Below are 26,764 nucleotides of genomic sequence, written 5' to 3'. Positions count from 1 at the left end.
AGGGAAAATAACGATGTTGTCCTGTCTCATTCTTCACCACACACTTAACACTGTGGAGAATTTATCCTTCCCCAGTCTGGCTGGACTTCAGCCGTTGTAGTTGAAGCCTTCCTGTTGTTTCACTAGGATGTGATGTAGGGTTCTTCACCTCTTCTCTTGGAACGTGGGGCTTTGTGAGCAAACCTGATTTCTTCCTTTGAAGGTGGACTTCCATGGGGCATTTAAATAATATGATTAAAACAATGAGAAAACAAAACTCTGCTGTGTCATGTCAAGGGAATACATGGGTTAGGAGCTCTCTAAACTAATATATTGGAAAAAGTTGCCTTTAAGGAAGAAAGCCCCTTGAACCAGCATGTTTCTAATGTTTGTTTGTTTGTTTTCCCAGAGGCCAGTGATATGCTTTTCATATAAAATCACTACTGCTGATATTTGTAGATAACACCAAATCATCAGTTATCAGAGAATGTCCTGGATTAGGGACCGTGGCGGCTGGTTTATAAATAATGTGTTTTATAAACCCATTGAGGGAGTGCTCCACTCGTGAATGCTCCCTGAAAAGTTTGGGGAATGTGGTAGGTATATAACTGACTGTGAGTTCTCACAGTGATGCAGTATCAGAAATGCCAGGAATATGGTCTTGGACCAGAGATCAATAGGGAGATTTTGATAGCTCTGTGCTTGGCACAGAGATTGGTACTAGAATACTGCACTGGGTCCAGAGTTCTCTTTCTGAAGTGAAAACTTGATGCGGTGTAAAGAAGAACCAGGAATGTGATGGTGGGATGAGGAAAATTTCCAGCCAAGAGAAGTACACATCTATGTATAGTTTCTAAAAACGAAATCCAGAGATGTCTTCATTTCCATGTATAGCTACCGGGAGAAAGAGAAAAAAATCATAGGGTGCTGAAAGACTCCAAAACTGATGAAGAAAGGCTCAAGAATCCAAAACTAGAAGCTGAAGCCAATACATCCACAGTTGGCAGGAAAAAAAAAATAAAAAAAAAAAAATGTTTTTTTTTAACCTTGTGTCTGATTAGCATTGGAAGGAAGTAGGAGGAGATCCTGCAAGATTTTCTTTCTCTTGCTGTTCTCAGATTCGGATGGGCAGACTTTCCAGACGATATGCTTTCGGCACAGTCGTAATATTCAGTGAGTGATGTGTCTCACTACTCTTTCCCAGCATTTCCCTTATTGCTCTTGCCAGGTGCACTGAGGCTCACTCCCATTTTCTGTGCTGGATCACTGGCCTGCAGCAGAAAAAACGAACACATGAAGGGAGAGCAGGAAAAAAAAATGAAAAAAAATCTGGAGAGACAAAAAAAAAAAAAAAGTTGGCCCACTTCCACTTGCACAAAGAAAAAATCCAACAAGGAGGTGGAGCTCCTCTGGGGACCCACAGCATCGCCCTCCATGAGCTGCCTTCCTCGGCCCTCCCTGTCCACATGCAGCCCTCACCACAGGACAGGAGCTGCTGCTATGTGGGCAGCGGTTTTGGACTGCTGTTTGGTGCAGGGCAGGATCCCAAAAGGCACAGATGGAACCACGTGTTAAGATTAGCATGAAGTCAACAGCATCATCATCTTTTTAGTATGGAAGCTAAGTCTTAAGGTCCCATTTACGTTTATACGGTATATGTGGGTTCTTCATGTTTCTTCGATCTTCAGTCAGGATAAGCAATTGCTGTGTATAGCAAGTAGAGCCCAGAGTGGCTAGAGGCATAAGGTGCATATTTCACATTTTTTGAATTAATAGAAATCTTCCCAATGCAAACTTGCAATGACTGTTTTCCTATTGATTTGCAGCCTAACCTTAATCCAAGAGTATCTGGGATGAAATAAAGCTTACTGGACCGATGCTCTTTCTCACGGCAGATGATTCTTCCCCGTTTTCTGCCACATGTAAAGGATTAATGTGGATTAGCTCTTATAATTCAATTTGTGTCACTCTTTTCTCCCTCTCTGTCTTTCCCTGAAAGACAGACAAAGACCTCTTGCCAAATACTAGGGCAGTTGTCCATTGACTCTGAGACATTCTGACTACATTTCCACACCATGTAAACATTGATGTGTCAAATAGCTGTGACTGAAAAAAACAGCCTTCAACATCATCAGCTAACATCTCAAACCAGCTATATTTTTTATTTGTGTTTAAATTCGTAAAATATATTGAAACAATAATTCCTTTGGGAATGGGATCATGTATTAGAGCGACAAAAATAAGGTAATCAACTGAAAAAAGAAAGCACCACTTCTTATAAATATTGACTGCTTAAAAACACTGGCTCCTCTCTTCAGTCTCACCAACAAATGACTGAATAAACATTGCACTTTACACAGACATTTACATTATACTTCCTTTTTCTTGTGGACTTTTCTGTTACTCAAAGGAAAAGTCCAGCTTAGTACTAGATTGGTGCATTCCCATGAAGTTAGTTGACCCTTCAGAATACGCAATACTTTGCCAAATAAAATACTCCAACATATACTGCTCCTTCCATGACTGTGAAGAGTAAAGCTCCTTGAATCTATAGCAGGCAGCTGTATTCCTGCCTATAATTAAATCCTTTGGTACAACCATTAGAGGCTTTTAAGACTTTATTCTTTTTAATTCATGCGCAAATCTCAAAGGAGCGCTTTTCTACACCTTTCCCAATCTGTCCTGCTCCTCCTTGCACACTTCCCAGCTTCCATTTCTGTGCCTGGAAAACTGGGACCTCACTGCAAGCTGCCGCACATCTCCGACATGAACCGTGGCTTAGAGCAGGATTTAAGCAAGTCCTGGGGAACCCCATTCACTGCAGGACTCAATCCACCAAACCACAGCAAGGCACAGGGCTATGCCACGCACAGCACGGACACAGTGCGTGGGGAGATGAGGTCTGGTGGCCACACTTCCAACGGGGTCCCCGCTGCTCCAGCCCTGGCGCATTAATCCCACGCTGCATCTCCAGGGCAGCCTCGTTCCGTCTGTGCGTGTACAAAGCCTCTGTTGTCTGCAGAAGCTTCTTCGATTTGCTTGATGTGAAGGCACTGTAGGCGTATCACAATATCTCAGCATCATCAGGAAATGGCAGAAAGCCGGTCTTATTTGAACCGCCGCAATTTCTCTTGACACCCTTTACCTGCCAACAGCACTGGCTTTATTCTGTGAATTATCCTCTTTGGAGGATAATTTTTCTGGCATTTTAAAACTTTGTTGTTTTTGTTATTCAATTTCTATTCCTTTTTTTTCTGTTAAGAGGTGCAGTGCTTCATGTAGTGCACACGCTGAATCGATTAGGATATTTGTTGAGATAATCTTGTTTCTAATGCTGCTCACAGTGGAGCTTGCTCCTGGGGGGCAGATGTGCAGGGGGGGGGGCTCTGTCACTCCTCTCCTCCCAGAGGAGTGGTGCAGAAGCACAAGGCTGCATCTTCTTGCTCAATTTGAATATTTTTACAATGTTATGTGAATATTTACAAATAAGCTAACAAAAATAATCTTCCTCCTGTGGGGAAAAAAAAAAGTATATATGTAAATATGTATGTATACATTGTACATACGCAATGTGTAAAGGTGCAATGAAGACAGAAGCTGAAAAGGGAAGATCACTGAATTTTAGTCACTTGGCTATTAATCAGCGCTGTCACTCTCAAATCCTTTATTTGTCCACTTCACATGCGACAAGATATTTTGGTGAATGCACCTGGAGGAGTTTAAATACAAAGTGACAAATGCTTCCTATAAAACAGAAAGGTTTTTGCCTGTAGTGGCTCCCAAACTGATCTTCCCCAACGCTGTCTGTTCTCACGTGTCTCCATGCAGATCTCTTGTCTGTGATTGCAGATGCGAGGCAAGTATCGCAAAGCTATCAGGAGACATCAGCATTATCAGGCACGAGGTCCAGAAGATCGATAAGGAGATTTACAGCCTTCACTCTACCCTCAAGTATTCTGTGAGCGGCTTTGAGAAGATGGTGAGTGCAGAAGCCCACGGTGAAATACCAGAGGAGCGGTGACTATTGGTATACAGAGAGCTTCCTCTCCTCCTCTGCTGACCAACGTTAACAACGGATACAGTGTTTATATGACAGGATTATTATTTTTTTTAAAAATACAGATTAAGTAGCCTTTTTAATAGATGTAGACTAATAACAGATAATACAAATATTATAGGACTTGGGATACTCAGATTATTAACGACCCTTTACAGTTTCTCAACATAATTTACATGACCCTTGAAAAAAAGCACAACCCTGCTTTAAGTGCACCTGGAAAGTTCATTTGGTTTTCCTTCAGTTTTAAGGTGGTGGCAGGAAGCCATCTAACCAGCATCTCCAATTCCATGTGAATGTTGGCAGTATCACAAAAGCTTTTGAAAATACAACGCTGAATTTTATTTTATTTTATTTTATTTTATTTTATTTTATTTTATTTTATTTTATTTTATTTTATTTTATTTATTTTATTTTATTTATTTTATTTTATTTTATTTTTATTTCTTTTTCTCCATAGAAAGCATAAGCCAACAACAAATAACAGTTGTTACTGCATACAGTTCCTCTGAACTGGTCTCTTCTTGTGACAGGTTCTCTGCACCCAGTAGCAGTTTTAGATCCTCTGACAGGATCAGGAGCATTAGCAATAAAATCTCACAAGAGTCCAACTTCACTGGGAGGTTTGGCTTTCTGAGCATGCAGCATGACACACTCCCCTGCTCCTGCTCCAAACTAAATGTTGTCTGTGCCCACTGGGGCTGGGCCTGGGAGCAGGTATGGGACATTCAGAGTCTCATGCACTTGGTATCCAGTATAAAGTCATTATCATATTTTGATTTCGCCTTCTGCTGCACAAGACACGTTCCAGTCATTTTGTACCTCGCCTATCCATGCATCCTATTCTACAAGGAAAAATGCCCGTGACAGTTTAAATGAAGGTATTTTACCTGGAATTCTAGTATAAGGCACTATTTGGACGTCTGTCTCCCTGAATACATGTACAAATGTTCTTCTTTCCTGGGAATGGGGAATGAAGCATGTGCATGTCGGAGTCATGGTACACAAAGCAGCATAGACACGAGGCGTGATGCTTTCTCAGGTGAAGTGGGAAAAGTTATTCTCATGTGACTGCAGGACAGAAGCAAAGGAAAGAACTGAAAAAGAGCCACGTTCTGTTGCAAAGAAATTAGGTACCAAGAGAGCGTAATGAGTCTTTGGTGGCAATCTTTTGACATGGATGTGCCACAGCTACCAAAGAGCTGAGGGCATCTTCTCACCAGGGTGTTTTCTGGCCTCGTTTAGTGTAAAATCACTGAGGAACACCGCTGGGATTTAGCATCCCCTCTAAATTATTAATAAATTGCGGAAAGGCAGGCTGAATCACAAGCCCGTCAGGTCAGACTGCCCTTTGGGATCAAGCATCTGCATGCAGCAGCAAGTGCCTTGGCCCAGGCTATGCTGCTGAAGCTCGTGGAGGGTGAGGCCATGCAAGAAAGGGGTTTCTGGTGGATCCCAGCCTCCTGCATCACTCTGCCCTACACCTTCCAAAAACATCTGTGCATCCAGCGTCCCTTTACGTAGCGGGCATGGCCTCTGTGTCACCCACAGATGCTGACTCTCCTCTCCCTTCTCTGCTCCGGGTGAGAAGGAGCCCAGTTAATGCTGGATACAAATGTGCAGAAACAATAAATAGGTGAATATCCCTGAATTTAATGGCAAAGCCCGTCTCCACAAAGACTTTGACTTCGGTTGGTCTTGCAGCCCTGATGACTTTGAGCTCAAGTCTGTCTTTGCTGAGTGTAATTATTTGTGAGAGAGTTCAGAGCTCTTCATGTTAGCTGTTTTTTTGGATTTTTTTTTGGTTGGTTGGTTGATTGGTTGTTTTTTTTCCGCTCCTGCAATCATAATACATATTTAAATATAAGTGCTTATAGTCTGGCTCATAAAGGTGTTCTCTGTTGAACTCTCATTAGGTAATGCAGCTATTAGGCAAGATAGAGACTTCCAGCTCTGATGAAAGCTCAAATTTAAAGACAGTCCAGGGAGATCAACATCACAAATTGCAACTTCTGGATTTCAAGTAGGTGATGGAGGGTTTTTCATTATGATAATTCACCCTGGATTCTTTAGTGTGATGAACAGGTTGCTATGAAACAGCAAAACAAACCCATTAATTAACATCCATTCAAAACACTAAGAGAAGGTTAATGAACATCTATGCTATAAAATAATGAAAATACATAATGAAAGTACCTTGTCTTGCAAGCTAATTGTTACAATGAGGCACTAAATGCCACCTTGTAAGAAGAAAGGTATGAAACCAATTACCTTTCCACGCTTAAAAGAAAGGCACCAAATACAAAGACGCTATTTACAATTATAATTGCGGCTAATTTGTGACTTGCCTAATGTGCAGAAGACATTCTCTTTATGCATTTGCTCAGTCTGCCCATTTCTGAGAGAGCAGCCAGGGGCGGGGGTGCTGCTGACGGAGGGAGGTGGCAGGGACAAGCCAGGGATGGAGCCAAGGGCTGAAGCAGCTGCACAGCTTCACGTGCCCTTGGATTTGTAATTTACTGTTTCTTTCTTATGAGGGATATTTCTCCTATTCTAGCTGCAAAAGTACTTTTAGAGTGTCATTTTAAACTTGATGAGTTTTAGAGTGGAGGGAGCTCCACTGAGGGATGCAATGAATGAAAGTATGCAGCATCCATATCCAGAACAATGCAGAACAGCCCAGCATTCAAAAGCAGAACCAGCGCAAGTAGGTGAAAATCTAATTATAACACTACTGCAATAACAGTATTTCAGAGGGAATAGACCCACTCCTTAAAATGTTGAGGTATTTGAATGATGATTTATCTGAATTGCATTCAGAGTTAAAAATATGCTAGAGCTTTAAACACAAAAATGTTCCTGTCAAGAGGACAGGAAAAGAAATAGGGATCAGTGGGGAAATAGCAGCTAAAATGGGGAATGAATTAAAGCGGGGAAATAAAAAAAGAAGAATTACAGAGGGACGGAGAACAGAGAATGAGAATCAAGACAAAGTGAGAGGAACAGGAAATAAAAGCAAAATAAGACGGAAAGAAAAAGGGAACAATGCCAGAAAAGGAGGAAACTGGAAAACTGAATTGAAGTAAATGCTGAGTTTCTCAAAAGTTAATTAGAGATTACTGAAACTGTCAACAGAAATAGGAAGCTTGAAAGGGATGGCTTTCAAGGCTCTGAGATGTACTGGCAGTCTGTCTTTTAACGTGAAATCCAAAAGGCTTATTTATCAAAATGCTGAGATTCTATTCCAGTTAATATCATATTTAATTAAAATAGCATGCTCTTTGGGAAATATGTCTGTCTTCTCCCATATCGCACCTTTAAAACTCTACCAGATTTATGCTTACTTTTTAAAGAGCTGAAATTAAATTTAACCTCTTTTGCTGGAACAGACTGGAGCTTCCACTTACAAGCTGGCATGTTTGGATCAGCTTTGAAGCCCGGAGTTGCCTCTTCAACTGACACGCAGCTGTCCCCAACCAGTTTTTGCAGTCTGGCAGTTGTATTGTGGAAGAGCAAACTGATACTGTTATTGAAAACCTGATGAATTTTTAAAGTGTTTCAGGACTCCCTAGGTAATGTGGACCTTCACCATCAGGGGACTGGATGCTTATCTCTCCAGGCCAGTTAGCTTAGGAATAGCTGTACAAAGCCAGCTCACTCGTCAATAGATTTAGTCTCATGCATGAAAATTTATTGTAGCGCTGCTGGAGTATGCTCTTACTAAATACCCACAAGTATCCCCTTATTAATATTTCAGAGATTTGCTGGACCAGAGACTATGGCAAATCTGCGGTCTCTCTCACTCCCCTGAGATGTAATTGTGTGAGCTCCACGTGAGAGGGATGGCAATTTAAGAAGCGTTCCAGTGGAGCAAAACGGGGTGCTGCTTAACCATCACGTTTTTGCCATGTTTTCCAACTTGCCTAAACACTGCTCTCAGATAATTCATTTTTAAGTTTAAATCCTTTTAATTCCTTCTTTCCCAAGTCCAGAGCATGCAGACCAAAGTCACATGCCAACTGCATATATTACTCCCCACAGAGAATTTGATTTTGAACCTTTGAACAAAACTGACCATCAATAGTCATACATGCTTAATTCCACTTTACCAATTAAAATGATATTGATCACATTTTTTTCAATAATGCTAACAAAAACAGCATCATCGTACCTCATTTTATGCCTCAAGGATGAAAAATCTATGATTAACTACACGAAAGGTCTATCTGACGAGGTACCAGCCCTGTTATTGCCTGATCCACTGGCTGAGCAGAACTACAACTCTTGCAATTATCAGCTTGCTTACTGACCTCAAGTTTGCTGTCGATAACCTCAGGGCAGGTAGTAGTGGCTTCGACAGAGCCCTAACTCCATCCCTACCAGCCCTGTGCAAAGCAGGGTTCAGATGGCAACTTGTACTATTCCAGCCGGGTGGCTCACTCTGTTAGGTCTGAGAAAGGCTCATTGTACCTCTCCTACCCGCCATAAACTACACAGATCGAACAGCGGTCTATATTACCAGCATCATATCACAATATCATTTTATTTTCTCAAAAGCAAAGGCTAGCACTCCAGGAAGTAAAGTGTGTGCATGTTCGTATATGCATGCTAGGGCTATAAATGACAAAATCAATATTTCAAATTTCTATTGTTAAAAAAACAACCACAAACCTTAGAATTATTAAAATGAGTAATAAACTGGCCTAACAGCTGTTTGTGTACACGATCTTGGTAAGACACTATTCGTAGCAAACAAACTGCAGACACGTATCACTTAGGGAAATTCTGTTATCATTAATTTGTTTCGCACATTTACACTGGCTGCTGATGGTAATTATCACTTCATTAGACTGATGCAAAATTTTTATCAATCCCTTTGGTATAAAAAAAAACTATTTCACTCAAACACCCTTTTCAAAAGTGCTATTAAGTATTACAAGTACTTTAAGCATGAAGTCTGGTTATAAAATCCTGCTCTTTACTGTTGGTTTCTACAGTGTTGCCAAGCAGTTGATCTGTAATTCAGCCCAAGTAAATTTCAAGTGGTCACAGTTTGCATGACAGTATGTGTTAGAAATTAATACAACCACATTATTTTTTTCCACGAACTCAGGTCACCGGCATAAGCATGAAAATTTAGATCTGTGACTAAACTTGGACCTAAATTCATGTCTTGTCATGGCTCATGTTATAAATTACAAGCTGCAGCATGAGAAAAGCGAAGTCTAAAACATGCAGTTCTCTAGCTTGAGAGTTTGTATATTTGGTCCAAGTGACATTTGTTGGTCTCTTTGGCCTGCCATGTCTCCAGGTGCTGCCTGAGCTGGGGGGGGCCTTCACATTCCTGTCCAGCTGCTGGTTCAAAGGCAACCGCACTGTATTTGTAAACTTTTACTCACAAACTTCTTTGATCCTTATGAACTTGATTTTCAGACCACAAGGAGTTTGGCTGCTCACCCTGATGCTCAGCTACACAGCTGGTGTCCAGTGGGACAGTGTGGTTTCTTCACTCGGTTCAAATAAAGATCATTCAAGTTGGAAATCCACATTTTTCAGTCCTTGGGTATTTTCCTGAATTAGACTGCACTGGAGAAATCCCATTTTGGCACGTATGCGCAACCTCCAAGTTAAGGATTAATAAAATAATTGAGCTTAGGCCTTCTTGGGAAACCACCGAGGAGGTTTGGAGTAACTTAATTTACTCAAATGACTCAAGACTCCCCCATATTACTGACTAAACCTTAAGTCTCATTGCTAAAAAAAAAAATAAATAAAAAAATAATCATAATTTCAGGTTGACGAGCATTCTAAGTGACTTCAAGGATCAGATGCAGCACCAGCAGAAGTGGACAGAAGCGCAGCTGACACGCTCTGAAGACCAAGCCCAGCACAGGCACCAGCTGCTGGATGCGATGAAGGACAGGCTGGTAAGGCTTTCCTCCACAGCACCCCCCGGGCATGGGGCTGGCTCGTGGGGCTCCCAGGACGGAGAGCACGAAGCACCTCTCCCAAAACCTTGATCCCAACAAAACCAACAGAAGAAATGAGATCAAGTGGAAAAAATGGAATTGCCCGGGTGCCTCGGGACATGGCCAGCAAAATGATGAGCTATGGAAATCATGTAGTTGAGGAATAATTTATTTCGAAGGGATATCAGGAGACCACGAGGTTCAACTCCTCACTCAAACAGGGCCGGTAGCAAAGGCAGGGCTTGGGGCTTGTCCAAGTGGTTTTTTAGTATCTCTGACAAAACTCCCAGCAACCTGGGAAATGCACTTTTCCTTGGTTATGGTGACTCTTCACGTTCATGTAATCCCAATGTACCCCACAGCAGTGGTTTCCTGCCTCAGAACGAGCATCAGTGCCACCACTGAACATCAGGCTTTCGTTCACTGACAAGCTGAGAATAGTAAGGGATCTTCTATGCAAATTCTGCCTGGTTTTAAATATAGGCAGCCCATCGCCATACCGCAGTTGGTATATCAAAACGCAGCCAGTTTGGATTCCACAGCAGCAGTTAGTGCTTGGCACCGGACCAATGCCTTTTAATTAATTCCTCCACAGCTTTAAAAGCTTTCCCTCCTTTGATATATGCAGTTCGCTCAGCTTCAGAGTTCAAAACTGATTAAAATATGACCACCATGTCTCAGTGCCAGGATTAAGATCGCTGATCAAAGACCACATCGAGGAGCAAAAGAGAACTAAAACACCCTTGAACTTTAATCTCCATTTATTCTGCTTGATGATCTCTAGTACTCAATACAACCAACACTTGGTGCAGGCACATACTAGAAATGTTTCTGACCTTTCAGGCACTCTCTGACAGCTACCAGTAGAATCCACTTCCTCCACCAATACAGTTTTTGTGATTGCTTTTGATAAAACACACCCATTATACATGGTTGCTCTTTCCTCTGGGAGACCATAGTGCCAAGCAATGTGGTGTTAAGAGGACTTAAAGCTCCCAAAGCCGCCTCCTGACAGACTGAATAATAAGGAGAGCAATTACTGTTGTGTGAATGCAGTGCTGTGGAGCAGCCAGTGGTCCCCTGGGCATCTCCTCCCTGAAAAAAAACCACAGCTCAGCCCCTGGGTGCTCAGAGTATGTTTTCAGCACCACGCTAAGCCCTGTTCAGGTTCAAAGAAGCCGGCTGGGTTTGCAGATATCTCCCCTGAGAGGCAGAGCATGGCATTGCCCTGGGCTTACAGGAGTCTCCGAGCCGCAAGGGCCGCAGAAGACCTGAGGGTTTTGCCCGTTTTGACCCGCGATGGCCAAATCAGGAGTTGGCCAGAGGTCTCGGTGCAACGTGATGGGCAGGAAAGGGGGTGGGCAACTGCACAGCTCAAGCATCAGCTTGTCTCTGGGGAGGTGACGTGGCCTTCAAGAGCCATGCTGGGCTCCAAAGGGAGAGGACTGCTGGTCGCCTCCTGACCCAGCTGCGTGGGGCTCGCTCTCCTTACTCCAGGTGTCTGAGCAGGGTATGCACCTCCAGCCTGGGAAACTGGCGCCAGAGCTTAGTGCAACCTGAAAGCAACCTGAAATCGGCTCGTCTGAACCCCTAGTCTGGTGCTGCGAAGTGCATCCCCGGATTTAAAATAAAAGAATAAATAAAATGATAAAATCACCTCTGTCCTGGCCCAGCCTTTTCCCCCAGTTCCAGTTTGTTGGGGAGGAGAGGACTGACATTCCCTCCAGGATATCAGAACTCATCTGCGCTCCTGCAGTGCTGCTGCCCTTGGGATGAAGCAGCAAAACTGACTGAATTCAAGGATGCCAGGTGTCAGGTTAGCGGTGGGCATACCTAAAGCATCTTACCGTGAACTTGTTCTATGCATTTAAAGGAAGCGGCAGAGAAGAAAATAGAGGAAAAGCTTCTGCTTCTGTCACTAAAGCTAGAACAAGCAGAGAAACCAGAGAAATGCAAACAACAGTTGAGCCAGATGAGAAGTGATGAAAACAACCTGCACGCAAGAATCACCAGATTTGAAAGACGGATCTGGAAGGAGCTTGAGGAAATCCAGAATGAATACAGATCAGGTGAGAATGGTCTTTAATGTAGTTCGTTTTTTAAATAGATTTGTACAGTTACTTACTGCTGCAGAAAGTAACTTTCCAGTAAAGGGAGAAAGACCTTAACAGGACTTTCTCTCTCCTGGGCCCCAGTTAACGAGGTGTCATTTCTACGTGTCTGGGTCAGCCTACCTGCACCGCCCGCAGCCAGCACGACATTCACACACGGCTGCTTTCTTTTCCTAGGAGTCTGATGGCAAGAACACTTAAAAGACAATTTCACAACCTGCTTTCCAAATATTTTAGAGTACTTATTTCTTCCACTCATGGGGTCACTAACCTTAGTTGGGAGGTGCAAGTCTTGCCTTCTCCCACGGGCTCTGCTCCCGTGAACGTGTTTGGTGGTCTCTATCATTTCCATCCTTTATGCCCCACTCTCAGCTAACAATAGCTGGAGAAAGAGGCCCCTGGATATGTAACAAATACCCTCCGCGGGCCACACTTTACAGAAATGAACGGGGAAGCATTTGGATAACACTGCTGAATGCACGGTGGCTGCTTCTTATAGGTACGGTCACCTCGAACGTAATTCTGAGAACATGAGCACTGTACCAATCTGAGCTGGTTCTGGCTCTTCAACCTTCAGCAGCAATTAGAAGTCCTTTACCTGGCACAAAGCACAAGGCTTTCAAAAGGACGATTCTGCCTGCCATAAACTACCCTGCGTCACTCGGTCCATTGCAATACCATCTACTCGCAGCTGATAACGGAAACAAAACGGAAATGTCGGGTTATCCGAAAAATCACTCAGCCCATCTCTCCAAGGGAACAGATGGCTGAAAGTCATTACACAAGTGCTTCACATCTTACATGTTCTCACTCGAAACTCAAGCATCTGGTTCTCATCTCCAGAGCTGTCTGTGATCTAGGACCCCAGCTCCTTCGTTCAGTTCCAATTCCTTCATTTTCCGCAGCCCACCTACAAGCCTGGCTCCAAAGCTGTAACAAACCAAGCCTTGAGGTCTTTGTGGAGCTTGGCACAGGAAGGATTGACTGCTCAAGTTCACCCCAGTAAGCACAAGACAGCATCCCAAAGAATGCTGTGGATAAGAAATTTGAGAATATAATATTCTGGTGTGTTAGCAAGAGTTCTTAACTTCAGATTCTTGCCTATAGAAATCGGCCACAGAAGAGATCTGTTTACACAGAACTTTGGCCTTATTTGCCCTAACCTCAAGTCCAAGGATTCCTCCTTCCCACAGCGGTCTAGCAGGGGTTGATCCCCCAAAAGGGGAAGAAAAGGCCACTGAAGAGGTGCAGAGCAGCATGAAGGGCACAGAAGCAGTTTATAAATGGCCTCAACAGCTTCTTGGGCTTTAGCACAGACCAGCATCTTGGAAATCAGACATGTTCAGAATTTATAAAATTCTAAACCCTCTGCAGTGATTTCATTGAACGCTATCTAGTGTGTAGCAGTGTCAAAATTAATCCATGATAAACAAGTGTTCCAAAAAAAAAAGTAATGAACTGTCATGTTACTATAAGCACTTTTAAAAAAAAAAAAAGAGGACAAGAATTAATTTTAATCCACTGTTAGTCAGTTTTCTTGCTAAGAAGTAAACACCTATATGACATGCTGGACAAATGCAAAGCATTACTGTGTTGTAACTTGAAAGTTACTGCAAAATGGAAACAGCTATCTAACAGCAGCTTAATTTTCCATTCTTTACCAACAATGTTTAATTGTACTATGGCTCAATAAAAGTGCTCTGTACTTCTGTTTTTAGAAAAAAAAAAAGTCTGCACACTCCCATTTCTTTTCTATAGCTATATACAAAGCACACATTGCAAGTGAAGCTGAGCTCCCACTCTCCCAGCTGTGTATGAAAAAACAGCGCCCATCTCAGATGAAATATAATTTTTATTCATAGTGGCTACAGCTCTTGGAGGTCCATGGCACAAACCTTTCTACCTGCAGGTGGGCAGACTGCAGATCAGCCGTGCCTGTATGGGTTTTCCTGAAATTGGTCACCTTGCCATTTTATTGCCTTCGACACATCGGCTGGTTATCTGATTGCAGGTGCTGAGTTTCTCTCAGTAAGATGCCAGGCCAGCAGAAATCGCACAGCTGGCTACAAGCTGTGAGACTGTAAGACTGACAAGATGGGTAAGATGTGCTGGGCAGGTACTTAAACGCAGTCTGCAGACTCCAAGGGTGCTGCGGAAATGTGGTCACTCATACACACCTGTACTTAAAGGCACTGCTACCAAGCACATTAACGGAAGTGTCTGATTCAAAATAAGGACTGCAAACTCAAATACATAAATAAAATAAAAATCAGTGCTCAGCAGAAGAACATTACGCTTCAAAAACTAACAGTACCCTTGGTTTTAAACACAGACATAGCATTTTCTTAACTCCAGACCACAAATATGTCAGTTACAGTTTACTTCTATCATGCTTGGTATTGTCCAGTGCATTGGAAGATACTAATCCTATAGCAAGGAGTTTGCAACCTAAGCTGCTAATACATGTCTGTGGTAATCAGTAAAATGATGAAATAAATAGATTGGGTTTAATGTGCTCTGAATTACATGTGGGTCAGAAACCTCTGCAAAGAAAAAAACAGAATCTCTTAGTGTATTGAAAGCAACCACTATTTAATTAATTGTTCCTGTTCTTCTACCAGGATTTCAGTCTATTCATGAGTCTCTGGAGCTGCTCAAACAAATACAGAACACAAAGCTGAAGCTTGAAAAAAAGAAGATTCAGAAAGACACTCGAAGAGACAAAGCAAGTGACCTCCCATAAGAATGAACTCCAAAAGCAAATCCTTATCAACACTTGCAGGTGCTCTCTCCAGTGAGAAGCGTAGCTGGATTAAAAGAAGCAGTCTTTAGACACACCCACCTTTGTTTTCCCCTGTCCCTGCAGGGCGTTCTTCTGACTTATCACATTGCGCAGACACAAAAATAACAGCTCTGTAAAACTAACAGTCATTTCATACCAATTTCACAATAAAAAGTACATGATTTTTTAAGGACTGACTTTAGAATTCTGCTATTCATGCTATTTAAAGGACTTTAAGAAACCTACTACTCAGTCCTTAAGCAGTGTTAGCCCAGTCCTGCCATAAGCCATATTGGTTTTAGATTGGTGTAAGCACTAAAATCAGCCCTAGCACATTCCTCCAGCTCCAGTGTGTAGGTAGTAATAACATCATGAAATGTGGCATCAGAATATGTACTGATGCATGACTTGGACTGACTCTAAGAACTTACTGGATCATTAAAAGTAGCTAGTAAATCAGGTACAAGTGTGCTAAAATGCAAGTTAATTTTTAGCAGATGCATTATTAAGAAGGCTTATTTCTCATCTCTTCTGTTTTACTAAATGAAGTGGTGGTTAGCAGGATAGTACACAAAAATGTAACTGACATCATGAATTTTGCTTTACTTAAAAAACAAGCAAACCCAAAAACACAAGAAAAGAAATCTGTAAATAAGGAAAAAAAAATGGGAGTAGAGCAAAAGGAACATATCAGTGTAATTTCCCAACAGAGGCTAGTAGGAGTTCTTTAGCAAGGAGGCAAAATAAGGCAGTCATGGTGCAATTGCAATAGAAAAATGAACTTTTACACTGTAACATTTGTTACCCGAAGGCCTAACACCATCCGTCTCTAAGAGACGGAAATTCAAGAAGACTGAGATAACCTCCCTTCTCAAGGCTCTTGTGCTTCTTGCTCTACAGAAAAAGAGGTTTCTTAAAACCACAGATTCCAGGTGGCTTCTCTTAAGAAGCCAAACCTGCACAGCATGGTTTCTGAAACTGAATTGATGCAGTCAGTAGGGAACTCTACTTCAGTAATTAATCATGTTCGCCCCTGCTGGGAGAAACTTTGGTGTGTTAAAAGTTTCTCCAGTAACTAAAAAATCCTAGAAAATGATCCCTTCTTGACAAAACAAAACAAACAAACAAACAAACCAGCAACCAAAGTCACAATATTTCTGCATTTTCACTGAGGCCTGACTTTTCGGAGCAGAGCTTTGGGTTGATCTGCATTTGTCACATTTTCTACGTGCAGTAGGAAATCAGCAACATCAAACTCCTAATAATAAGCAGCAGATTGAGCTACTGTGAATTCATATTTTAGTGCCGCTTCATATTCTGTCCATTAAAGGGTGCTTTGCCTTCACTGTAGACTATGTATAGGGTCTTAAAGTTGTTCAATGCAGTCACAGCACAGCAAGACATTTGGTACAGGGCAGCCTCACAACCTTCCCCTACTTTGTTCTAGCCACTCTTGCAATTTTTCACCCGTGTACTTGTCTGCCAGAGAAGCGGTAGTCGGTGTGGCTTGGTGTATTGCCTCCACACTGTGTACGTTGGCTGCTGAGCAGCAGATAAAGGAGGAAATCCAAGGTTACTGATGAATGTGTTTCTGAAAGCAAGTGGTGTCAAAAATCACCCAGAAAAATACCAAAACACACACACACACACAAAAAAAAACAAAAACCAACAACAAGACAACCTTCAGAGTCTAACCTTGGAACAGACGAAAGGACAGAACTATTACTGCATGTTTCCTAATTACCCATTCCTTCATGTGGGAATATGCCACAATCAAATGTTGCTTTACCTAAATACCGATTTATGTGATTCTACTAGAAGGGCTTGGGGGTACAATTATAAATTAAGTTCATACGGGAATATATATTCGGAGCATTGCTATTGTTTGAGTGACATAAAGGAATTATCTCGGTATTTATTACAGCTTACTGTGACCAAACTCAGAATGATCCCTGAGAACAGTAAAAAGTTATTCAACTGTCAGCTGTTAATTCAGTAGATAGCAAATTAATTGGGAGAAAAGGATAGCTAAATTCTAGACATCCATGACCACATTCAACTGGACTGCAAGACTGTGGATGCAACTTTTCATTGTAAAGTTGCATTTGTGCATCTTTAAAACAGTTCTCCAGTTTTATGTTTACATATTAAATTGATTAAGTGTTCTTAGATACGAAAGATGCTCATCAAAGCAAAACTTTCCTATCACACAAAACTATCTGAAAGACAGAAGTAAACATTTGTGGCTGTGTTAAAACTCTCAGGTTAGGCAAGACTACTTTAAATTAATGTAATTACCCACTGTACTTCACGATACCATTTTAAGAGAAACCCAAGAGTTGAAAAGAAATCCACATTAGCAAAAGAAGTACAGAGAATGAAACAAATGAGTGACCCAAGTAAGCAAAACTCTCACAAGCAAGCTTTTCTCTCTCACATTTATGTAAAAAGAAATGTAAGCATACAAAATTCTTCACAACTGACGTAATCAGAAGTTCTACCTTGAGATTCAGTAAATCTCATTCCATTCTGCCTTCAGCATAAGACAACATAATAAAACAAAGTATAATTTGGGTATGTTTTTCTTCCTTTACATTAGTAGCAGCCAAATGTATGGCGTTCCAGTCAGTGAAATTCATAACCAGCTCTCAGTTCTTCATTTCAACAATGCTTATGTGCCTTTGTATAGTACTTTGAATTCCAAAGCTGAGCTCTACAATAGTATAAAATATGGGGCTGTCTCAACCCCCATGAATTCACCCATTTTTTCAGTGGTACAGCACGCCTTCTATGAGTACTGATTTTGTAGAGGCTGCACATTATTGAGGAGAGCAAGATTTTTACCTCATATTGTTTGGTTTTACAGAAGCTTAATTTTAAACTCAAGCTCCCTGAATGCTTTTCACTGAGTAGGTGGTAGAGATATGTGCTGTTTTTTTTCCTACAGGGCATGTAATATGCTTTTGGGCTGTTTAATTTTCTTATTCAAAGAGTTCATCATTGATCACTGCAAAAGTTATTGACTTCATGGTCTTCTGAAGGAAGAAAACACTGATTTTTTTTTCTTCTGCTTATTTTAAATACACAGAATATTCCGTTGATGGTTACTTAAGCCAGTTTCTCTGGCCTGCTGCCTTTTGTTCTCCTAGGTGTTAGAAAGATTTGGTGCTGAGCATAGGCTCAAGTGGAAGCATTTCTGTCTAACGCATTAAAAACAAGGGAACGCAGCCACTTACTGCACTGTCATCAGGCTGGATATCATGGCTCTCCCACCACTACAGTGGGAGGCATAAATACCAAAACCATACACAGGGATATGAACTACAGGCTGTAACCCTTAAGGCTATTAATAGCAGAGAGCTAAAAAAAGTTACAGCTAGTTTTGAGAGTCACAAGTCTGGCTTTTCCAACATTCTCTTTTAATATTCGCAGTTAATGATAATTCTAGACTATGTGAGCAGGCTGTGAAGGCAACCACAATCTAAATTTAATCAAAAAAATCTTTTTAGAGTAAGGTATTTTGCAATGAGATGGGTGGGAGAATGAAAGTGTGGGAGACGAGGAGGGATTCTTGCCATTCAGAGAGCTCACCTCCACAGAGCAGAAAATCCAGCCTACTGAGCTTAGTTTTCTGGCTTAAAAATGACAGTGGCAAGCCTGTGGCTCCCGCCTGCTTTCCATGCATCACTGTGCGTGACTGGTAGCCAAGATGTTCTGGGTGGGGGCCTCAGTTATCCCTCACCCCAGCTCAGCATCCCGCTTTCTTTAAGCCAGATGCAAGTGGTCCTGAAACCAGCTGTGAATTCAATCTAATCCCACTATTTCAGCAGCACGCTGCATGCCTTGGAAGTGCCTGCTCTCCTCTAATACGGGATATTCACCATTCTAAGACTTTTCTAGACATAATGTCACACAGAAATTATAAACCAGGAATGGACAGCTATCGTGACTCTCTTGTCAACAGCTTGAAAATCGCTAATGGTAACACTAACAGATTAGAATCACTGCTTTATTATTTTTTTTATTTTCATGTACATCAAGGCAAAATAACATCACGTATTAAGAACCACTGTCATGATTCATCCTATTAAGCAGCCAGCAGCAGAATTAACAAGACATAAATAGAGCCTGTTATACACAGTTATAAATACGACCCTGTCCCTGATGATCACAAGCTTTTCTTGATGAGAACATTTACTGAAGCCTGCAGTCAAGGATACACTGCTGCAGTTAAGGCTAGCTAACAAAAAAGATAAAAAAAAAGCATATAAACTGACACCACATATCAAATTCCAAGTGGATTTGGGTCTTGACATCAAAACAAAATATGTTGAAGAAATAGAGGCATTTTAAATGTCTGTATGTTTTATAATACTTGTGAGGGAAGAAAAGTTTGCTGTTAATTAGCTAGTAACACTCCGTTCCACGAAAAAAGAAAAAGTAGAAACCTTTTCAACCTTGCATCACTGCCAATGCAGTTAATATTGTACTTCTTTGTGTGTGGCCAAGGGGTAAATAGAAAACAAGTAGACCCCATTGCAAGCAGTACTGACATTTTAGTGAGGAAGGAAACAAAAACAAAATTCAGGGTTCTCCCTTCAAGCCAAATGTATTTTATGGTGAGACCCATGTCAAAAAAATAAAAAATAAAAAAAAAATCTTGAGTTCAAGAAAAAGTGAAACTAAGGATAAAGCTGCAGCTGAGGCAACAAGTAACAAAACCGGATACAAACAAATAAAAAAGCCCAAACCACATATACTCCTGAAGGATGGCCTGATTAAGTTGCTTAAGCAGAAGATTTTCCACTTCAGATAGTACATCCTAGGCACTTGATGACAATTTCTTGTTTAGTTCCAGAGCTCTAACATCTCCATTAGCTTTGGCATTTTCTACAAGTACCTACAAGGAAATCAAACAATGAAAATTTGAGAATTTTGTAAGTTTAGTGTTGGTATATTTTACTGGAAATCTCAAATGCATTTTAATTTCTGCTACCTAGCTTCCCTCAGCGATTTAAGTAACCCTTAAGTCCAGATAGGAAACATGAACATTACACATCAGCTTGCTTAAAACATTATTCATTTAAAAACAAACAAAAAAACCACAATCCACTCTCTAGTCACCCGCTAAACATGTAGTGACTTGCAATGCACTACAGTAGCATCATTTGTTACTTGAGGCTGAAAGTGAGTTTGGTAAGTAAGTTCCCTGCTGGCAAAGAAACAAGCAGAGCTGGTTGAGACCCATCTCCCTGCCAATGCACACTTGTTCTCTGCTAGAGCATTTGTATAAATCTAAATTTGTCAAAAAAAAGCTTTCTGTGCACCTACTTACATAAAACTGCCAAGGTTTCCCTTTGCCTCTTAAATTTAACCTTTCACCGTTTACTTTCCACGTCATATTTGCAAACTTTTCTACTAGTTAAAATATCTCCCCTGACAGCGTAATGTTCACAGATCTTTATAAGCTTCTGGCACTTCTCTTGTAATCTAGTTACATCATACATATTTAAAATGATAAACATTAAGTAGAATTAAGTAAATATTAACTCTAGTCATTATTTGTATTTTACTCACTGGTAGAGAGTACAGATGACTTTGCAGAAGCAAGTATAAGGAGATCATATCAGGATCATCCCAACACAAGAATTAATTTATTTTTTTTTTTAAATGAAGCTCTGTGTCTGTGCATAGATTTTTACCAATGCCACGCCTACTTAATGTTTGATCTTGTTAATGATTCAACATTTCAGTGTTATCCAGAACAAAAGAGACCATCATCACTCTGGAAGGAGCGTTCAGATTACTAAGAGAATGTTCCGAGTTTGAGTAAGCAAAGTGATTCCAATTACAAGCCAAATTTAACCACCTCTTTTTACATCACTTTGCAAATTTGTGAATTTGACCAAATCAATTTGCAGAGCACTCTGAATAAAAAATAATGTACCATTTACTATGAGCAAAAAAAAAGGTACTATCACAGATATAATAAAAATTGTAAGTACAGAAAGTATAGCCTGCTACTGCTCAGATCTTTTGGGTTAAGGCATACCACACTGTTCCAGATGGGCTAGAGGAAATTAACATTCCTGATTGCATTATCACATTCAGGTAAAATTCTGTTAAAATGGTCCTCATATCTACTGAGGAGTCACTAGTAGAACTTTCTAATTTGGTTCAGAGAGAGATTTTACTGTTTGTTTTTCATTAGTATTGCAGGGAGGGAGAGAAGACTTTTCAAGCAAACTGAATACAAATTGAGCTGTGTTTCGTCAGCATGGAATTCCTAAACACTGCAACCTGTAGCACAGGAGAGCCACCACTTCCCTAGCTTCTCTCTACCCCACTTACAAGTTAAAAGCACATTACTCGATGGGAATTGATTGAATTTCTATATGAAATGGACTGTCTTACATCTATTAATTCATAATCATCTTTGGCATACAGATGCTGCAGGAGGTACCAGCGTGCCACTGACACTATGGATTCTGGATTTCCTGGTTGGTAGACCACTCTTTCCAACATTCGACGAGTCTCCCTGGAAGCACAACCAAAACACAATCCAAATCAACTGCAAATTTCACTGACTATATGGCATGTAACACACCAATATCCGACGGTAAGCAACAATAACCAGAAGTTACGTAAGGGAAGGTCCTTGTACCCACACCACCCAAAAAAGAGAGGAAGCTGAGTTGTGTGTTCCTTTGTTTGCTATGTAGTTGCATCTGGAAAGCTAGTTTTCAGCTGCAATGCTAAGGAATACTGCCACAATTATTATATTTAATAAATTACATTCAGGATAGTGCTTTAACTAGTGACTAACCTGAATCAGACTGAAATAGCAGATTTTATAACTGCTACGGTAACAAGATAAACATGCTGTCTCTGTGAACTCTGCAAAACTTCTGATTTCAGTATCTGCTGAAAATGACTTCAGTACAGCAGACACTCTCTTGTTTAAGAGCTACAAAACAAATCTTTTGGAAGATAGATGTTCCTGTGAGAAGCAGCTATTATGATGAGTCTTAATAATCCCAATGAAATTTAATATTATACACAAACATTTAATCCAGGCACTTACAAAACATACTACAGTTCCTGTAAAACACAGGGGCAAGATGTGAAATTGCAGAAGAGAGGGATTTTTTTTTTTCTTACAGAGTACCACAAAGAGTTTTAAGCCTTATTTGGCTGATACTACCTTCTAAAACTGCCAGCTTGTAGCTAACAAAGATGTTTTCTAAATTCATCACATTATTAGAAATGTGGCAAGAACTTGCAGTTAAGTTTAAGGATACAGTATTCACTCAGTGGTACGCAATCAGATTTGGTTTTTGTTTTGAGAATTCTGTCCTTTATATCAAACGTTGTCCTTTATATCATTACGATGTGATTTAACAGACTGATTAGAGGTTACATCTGTTTCTGTTTTGTTATTTGTAGTTAAGATGAATTTCTTGTTACAGGATTTTGAAACATATTGCCTCATAGATATATCACAAGATCTAATCAATTGTTCAACTAAGTGAATATTTGAAATTAAAATAGAATGGATTTTAATTGACTATACAAGTTTCCAGCCCAATTTTATTATAAACAACAACTGTCACAATTACATTAGACTGTCACCTTCTTAAAAGCTCACAGAGAAAGTAAGCCATCTCAGAACCTGGAGAATCTAGTTCATTAGAATTATCTATAAAAAACATCTAGAATTTTCCAGTTTTCCATAGCCTAACTAAAAAATCTGTAAGAAGAACCTTGACTTAATAGCCAGGCTCATAAAGTAGGGGATTCAATGTCTCCACTTCAAACCTCAGTCTTCTTCCCATTCCTCAATGGGAAAATGAACACCTGTCTGTTCAGAAATGGACAGGAACCTTGACTTAGACTTAAACGAAAGCAAAATGGATCCCAGCAATAGCGATAGCATAGTGATATCTGTATCTGCCATGCTATTGAACAAGATCTTAGAGGACTTTATAGTTTGTCTGAATAATTTATTTAAATTAAATGCTATTAAAAAAAGCTTAGACCTGTTTTTCTCTTTGTGTGAAGGTCATCTACAGTTTTTTGAGAAGGAGGATTCTGCTGCTTTCAGTTCCCCACACTACTAAACTCCCTCCCTCCGCCCTCCCTTTTAAAGTCACTTCAAGAATTAATTCACGTTTTCAATTTTCTTTTAGGTCTTGGAGTTAGATCTAGGCATAATGACCACTTATACTTCTAGACAGTGTATTCCATTAAGCTTAATAGATCACAAATACCTTGCTCCCATTTTGCGGTTATACTGCAGTAGTGCTTGCAGGAGAGATGCCAAGGGGCAGGGTGAGAGTTTCAAAGCTTCAGTTGTTGCCTCTTGAACCAAGGATGGCCAATGCTCATTTGGGACATTAGCCTATGATTTAAAAAAAAAAAAAAAAAAGAGAGAGAGAAAGTGCTTCATTGTAGTGTGTAATATAAGTCAGCGTTTGTTTGCAGCCCTCTACAAAGAAGGTTTAATTCAAATCGTTCTGAGTTACATAAAATGTTTGGCAAGTTAGTACGAAACTTCATAAAAACACTGATTAGAAGAGCCTGGAAAAGTCAAATTAAGTTGTCTTGGACAAACCTACATTCCACTTGCTTATTTATATGAAGAATCTTTTTGTTGTTTTTCTGTTGTTTTGTTTTTATATACATGTGTTAGTAATGACTGTTTCAATCACAAACCCTTTGTTTGCTCTTCATCTCGTAAACCTTCATCCCATTAAATAAACTATGTTAGAATGTAGAATTCATTCCCAGAAAAGACTGGAGAACATAACATGTTTTACTAGAAGTAAAAAACAGCTCCAAGATGGGAATTACCTAATAAAGCAACTATTGAGAAAGTTACTGTATCTTTTGGCTTAAGAAAACCTTACTATTGACCAGATAGAATTCATACTGCTGTGGTTGAAGGGGTGCCTACGTTTTGACCAGGCTCTTGCACATTTCTTTAAGCCAGTGCAGATTAGAGAGGCCTAATAGGAATCCATGCATCAACTGCTCTGCTCGTGCAAAAGTAGAGATGAGATGATCAGTTTCACTCTAATTATATTTTTAAATAAAGTCACATAGTATCATGCAATTTAGGCCACTATCTGAAGAAGTAGTGTTAATTCAATTAAAGAGTACCTTGTGACCTACGCAGACATTTAGGAGATTTAGGAAATTGGAAACAGCATACTAGAAAAAGGGCAGAAAAATCATGGTAAGAAAAAATTTTGTCACCTGACAAATTCTGCTTTTGAAGCAGATGGTTTGTGAGAAAGGAATTTGTCTACTCTGATGGGGATTCTCTTTTCCCACCAGAAGCAACAGCTTTGCAGGTTTATCCTCAGTAAAGCTGCCTGTCTTTCTTGTATGAGCACTCAGGGTGCTATGGGGTACCTTTCCCTGATTTTGGATAAGGCTGTTAGCTTAATTATCTGTTAAAATACATCAGAAAGCATTAGCCAAGATCACAACGGTATCTACCTGTTATACCAGTTTGAAAGAAATCTGACAGTACACTGCAAGTTTCTAGAGTGACAATGCCTAAAGAGAATGGACACTCTCCAAGGAATTGAGTTATGTTCACCTGGCCCCTCGGTGCAAGGAGTAAGTAGAACAATTTTCTTCATATCACAAGGTACACTTCCCTTAGATTGTCTTTATACGTCAAGGCAAGGCACCATATCTAGAAATGACCACAGAGCACCAGGCACCAGTACAGGAAAAGCATTTATTAAAAAAAAAAAATAATTATTAAAGCTAGTTATCTGAGCATAAGGACAGAGATTTGAAGGGTATGGCAATTTTGATGATAGAACTGAATCTATTAGAGAACTAAGCCTTATTGAACAAGTTAGCCTCTTACGTACCAAGTGATTCTACTCGGTTATTTCACAGCAACCTCTCTTACAAAGGAACACTCTATAAACAGCCCACTGCCCCTTGATATTTTATTTTATTCTCTAATCAAGTTGTCACTCATAAAATGCAAAGTCGTTTAAACAGGAGTTTCATTTAAAGACTACAGAAGCCCAACATTACATCAACTCCTGTTACATCATGCAGTTATATAATTTTAATTATCCTACCATGCAGATTTCCAGTGCTAGCATAGCCAGCCTGAGCAGACTGGATAACTTCCCACTCCAGCTGCCCTGCTGTGACGCCAACTGCAGACTCTTTCTGTAACACATCTCTGCTCCAACCATCATTCCTTGGGACTGATATACTTTTGCCAGCCACTGAAAATAAACAGACAAAAAAATCATTTAAGGAGCCAACAAAACATGCATCCCATTAGGCAATACAATTTATACAATTTAGTTTTGTGTTTTTTTTTTTTTTTTTTTTTTTTAAAAGAGTGCCACACTATAGCATTAGCTAAAACACCACCACCCACCCCACCCTCATTCCAAGATACTGCACACTATCCTGCAGGAAAATGTAGTTTCCTGATTGCAGAGCCAGCAGTACATCTCACTATAGTAACTTATGCCAGACATCTATGTCCAACTATCTGATAGCTGTCTTCATCTGGAGGTTGCACAGAGATGAACAAATAACATGACTGGCTTTGTGAAAGCCTAGAAAAGCTAAAAGAGAAAAAGAGAACTGTGTTGTGCCTCACTTGTTTCTAAAAATTCTGTAGAGGTTAACAGAGATTCCAGCACAACTGAGTAATTTCAGGAACATGAAAGATATTACAATGTGAGTCTGAGCTCAGATAAGGGGTGTACAACTTGCACTACACAGCTTCTTTGCCTACCACAGTCATCCTGGAGGCAGTACATGGGATAAAGAGAGTAGAAAATAGGACCTGGGTGCAGAGTTTCACGCTCCTGTGAGCTTCACCAGCTCTGTATTCACTCACAAGTAGAAGGAAAAAGATTCTATCTTCTCCCTCGTTAATTGTGTAACCACGTCACATTTCTCCAAGGAGAGAAAGCCAGAAGTTTGCAAATCCCTGACATACGCATGATGTACATCAAAATGCATAAGGCACATTTAGAAGTATTATTTGCTGGATAACCAAGCAACCAAAGCAACTTCTTTTTTGAAAAGAGAATTCTCCTGCTTTTAAGTAAAGGACTTCTGCTAGCTGATGACTGTCTAGTATAAAAAGGGGCAAAATTCTTAACCCTTTCTGATGCACAGAAGTCATTTGTCAACAAAGATTTTCTAGTGTGTCCCTTCTTATTAGCACTAGCGAGATTATGAACCTTTGCCATCAAGCTGCAGGACTACTCTATTAAATAAAACAGGGGCTAAGTGTTAAGTAACGGTGCTCCACCCTCCCCCTAAAACCTTTCCTTGGGCTCACTGCTTCGCAGCTGAAGGTAGCTAGAACACAAGATATGAAAAAGAGAACGCTCATGCAAGTGCACCATGGCACTTGCAAGACATGTCTTGCAGACATGCAAGACCAGCATTTTCACTGTCTCCCTGGTAAGCCACAGCAGAAGAACAGCCATCAGAACAGTAGTTCAGCAGCTCTCCTAAATCCCAGAACAACCATTTAGACATATAGCAAAAACTTAAGCAAAAATCTAAGCTAATGGCCACTCTAATTTAGTAAAACTGTAGGACATTGCGATGTACACTTTTGAGTACGACAAAAAACATTTATCAAACTCTTAGGAAGTCTGGAGCGAGAAAACATGAAAGCATAGCTATCCACTAGGAGCAGCTGTAGCAGTCAGGCAAGCTACTTGAGAACTCTGTCCTAGCCCTGAGAAATATTTTCTTTAATTGAAGACTGAAAAGATCTTATCCAGATGTATTTTATGTATTGTATGACCTGGATTAAAACAAAACAAAACGAAAACCACATACATGGTTAGTTCAC

At 40.4% G+C, this 26,764-nt stretch overlaps 2 protein-coding genes across 10 annotated transcripts in view; one reads left to right on the top strand and one right to left on the bottom strand.

Moving 5' to 3' along the window:
- FAM81B (family with sequence similarity 81 member B) overlaps window positions 1-19,598 on the top strand; it is a 32,614-nt gene extending 13,016 nt beyond the window's left edge. For 2 of the 6 annotated variants that reach the window (XM_083818182.1, XM_083818184.1), the window contains exons 4-8: window positions 3,829-3,958; window positions 5,953-6,059; window positions 9,831-9,963; window positions 11,879-12,074; window positions 14,738-19,598. In XM_083818182.1, the coding sequence (XP_083674308.1) occupies window positions 3,829-3,958; window positions 5,953-6,059; window positions 9,831-9,963; window positions 11,879-12,074; window positions 14,738-14,859 (688 nt within the window). In that variant the 3' untranslated portion in view covers window positions 14,860-19,598. Of the gene's footprint in view, window positions 1-388; window positions 3,959-5,952; window positions 6,060-9,830; window positions 9,964-11,878; window positions 12,075-14,737 lie in introns of those variants that run through there. The other 4 variants (XM_083818181.1, XM_083818183.1, XR_014576921.1 and 1 more) reach the window with 3 other exon arrangements.
- Window positions 18,900-26,764, bottom strand: part of SKIC3 (SKI3 subunit of superkiller complex) — a 48,811-nt gene continuing 40,946 nt past the window's right edge. For all 4 annotated transcript variants that reach the window (XM_083818179.1, XM_083818178.1, XM_083818177.1 and 1 more), the window contains 4 exons: window positions 25,008-25,160; window positions 23,169-23,299; window positions 21,313-21,436; window positions 18,900-19,798 (listed from right to left, as the gene is read on the bottom strand). In XM_083818179.1, coding sequence (XP_083674305.1) covers window positions 19,721-19,798; window positions 21,313-21,436; window positions 23,169-23,299; window positions 25,008-25,160 — 486 coding nt within the window. In that variant the 3' untranslated portion in view covers window positions 18,900-19,720. The remainder of the gene's footprint in view (window positions 19,799-21,312; window positions 21,437-23,168; window positions 23,300-25,007; window positions 25,161-26,764) is intronic.

The sequence above is a fragment of the Anser anser genome (genome assembly GCF_964211835.1).
Source record: "Anser anser genome assembly, chromosome: Z".
Taxonomy (NCBI): Eukaryota; Metazoa; Chordata; class Aves; order Anseriformes; family Anatidae; genus Anser; species Anser anser.
Note: the sequence above shows the minus strand (reverse complement) of the source record. Positions and strands in the feature narration are given on the sequence as shown.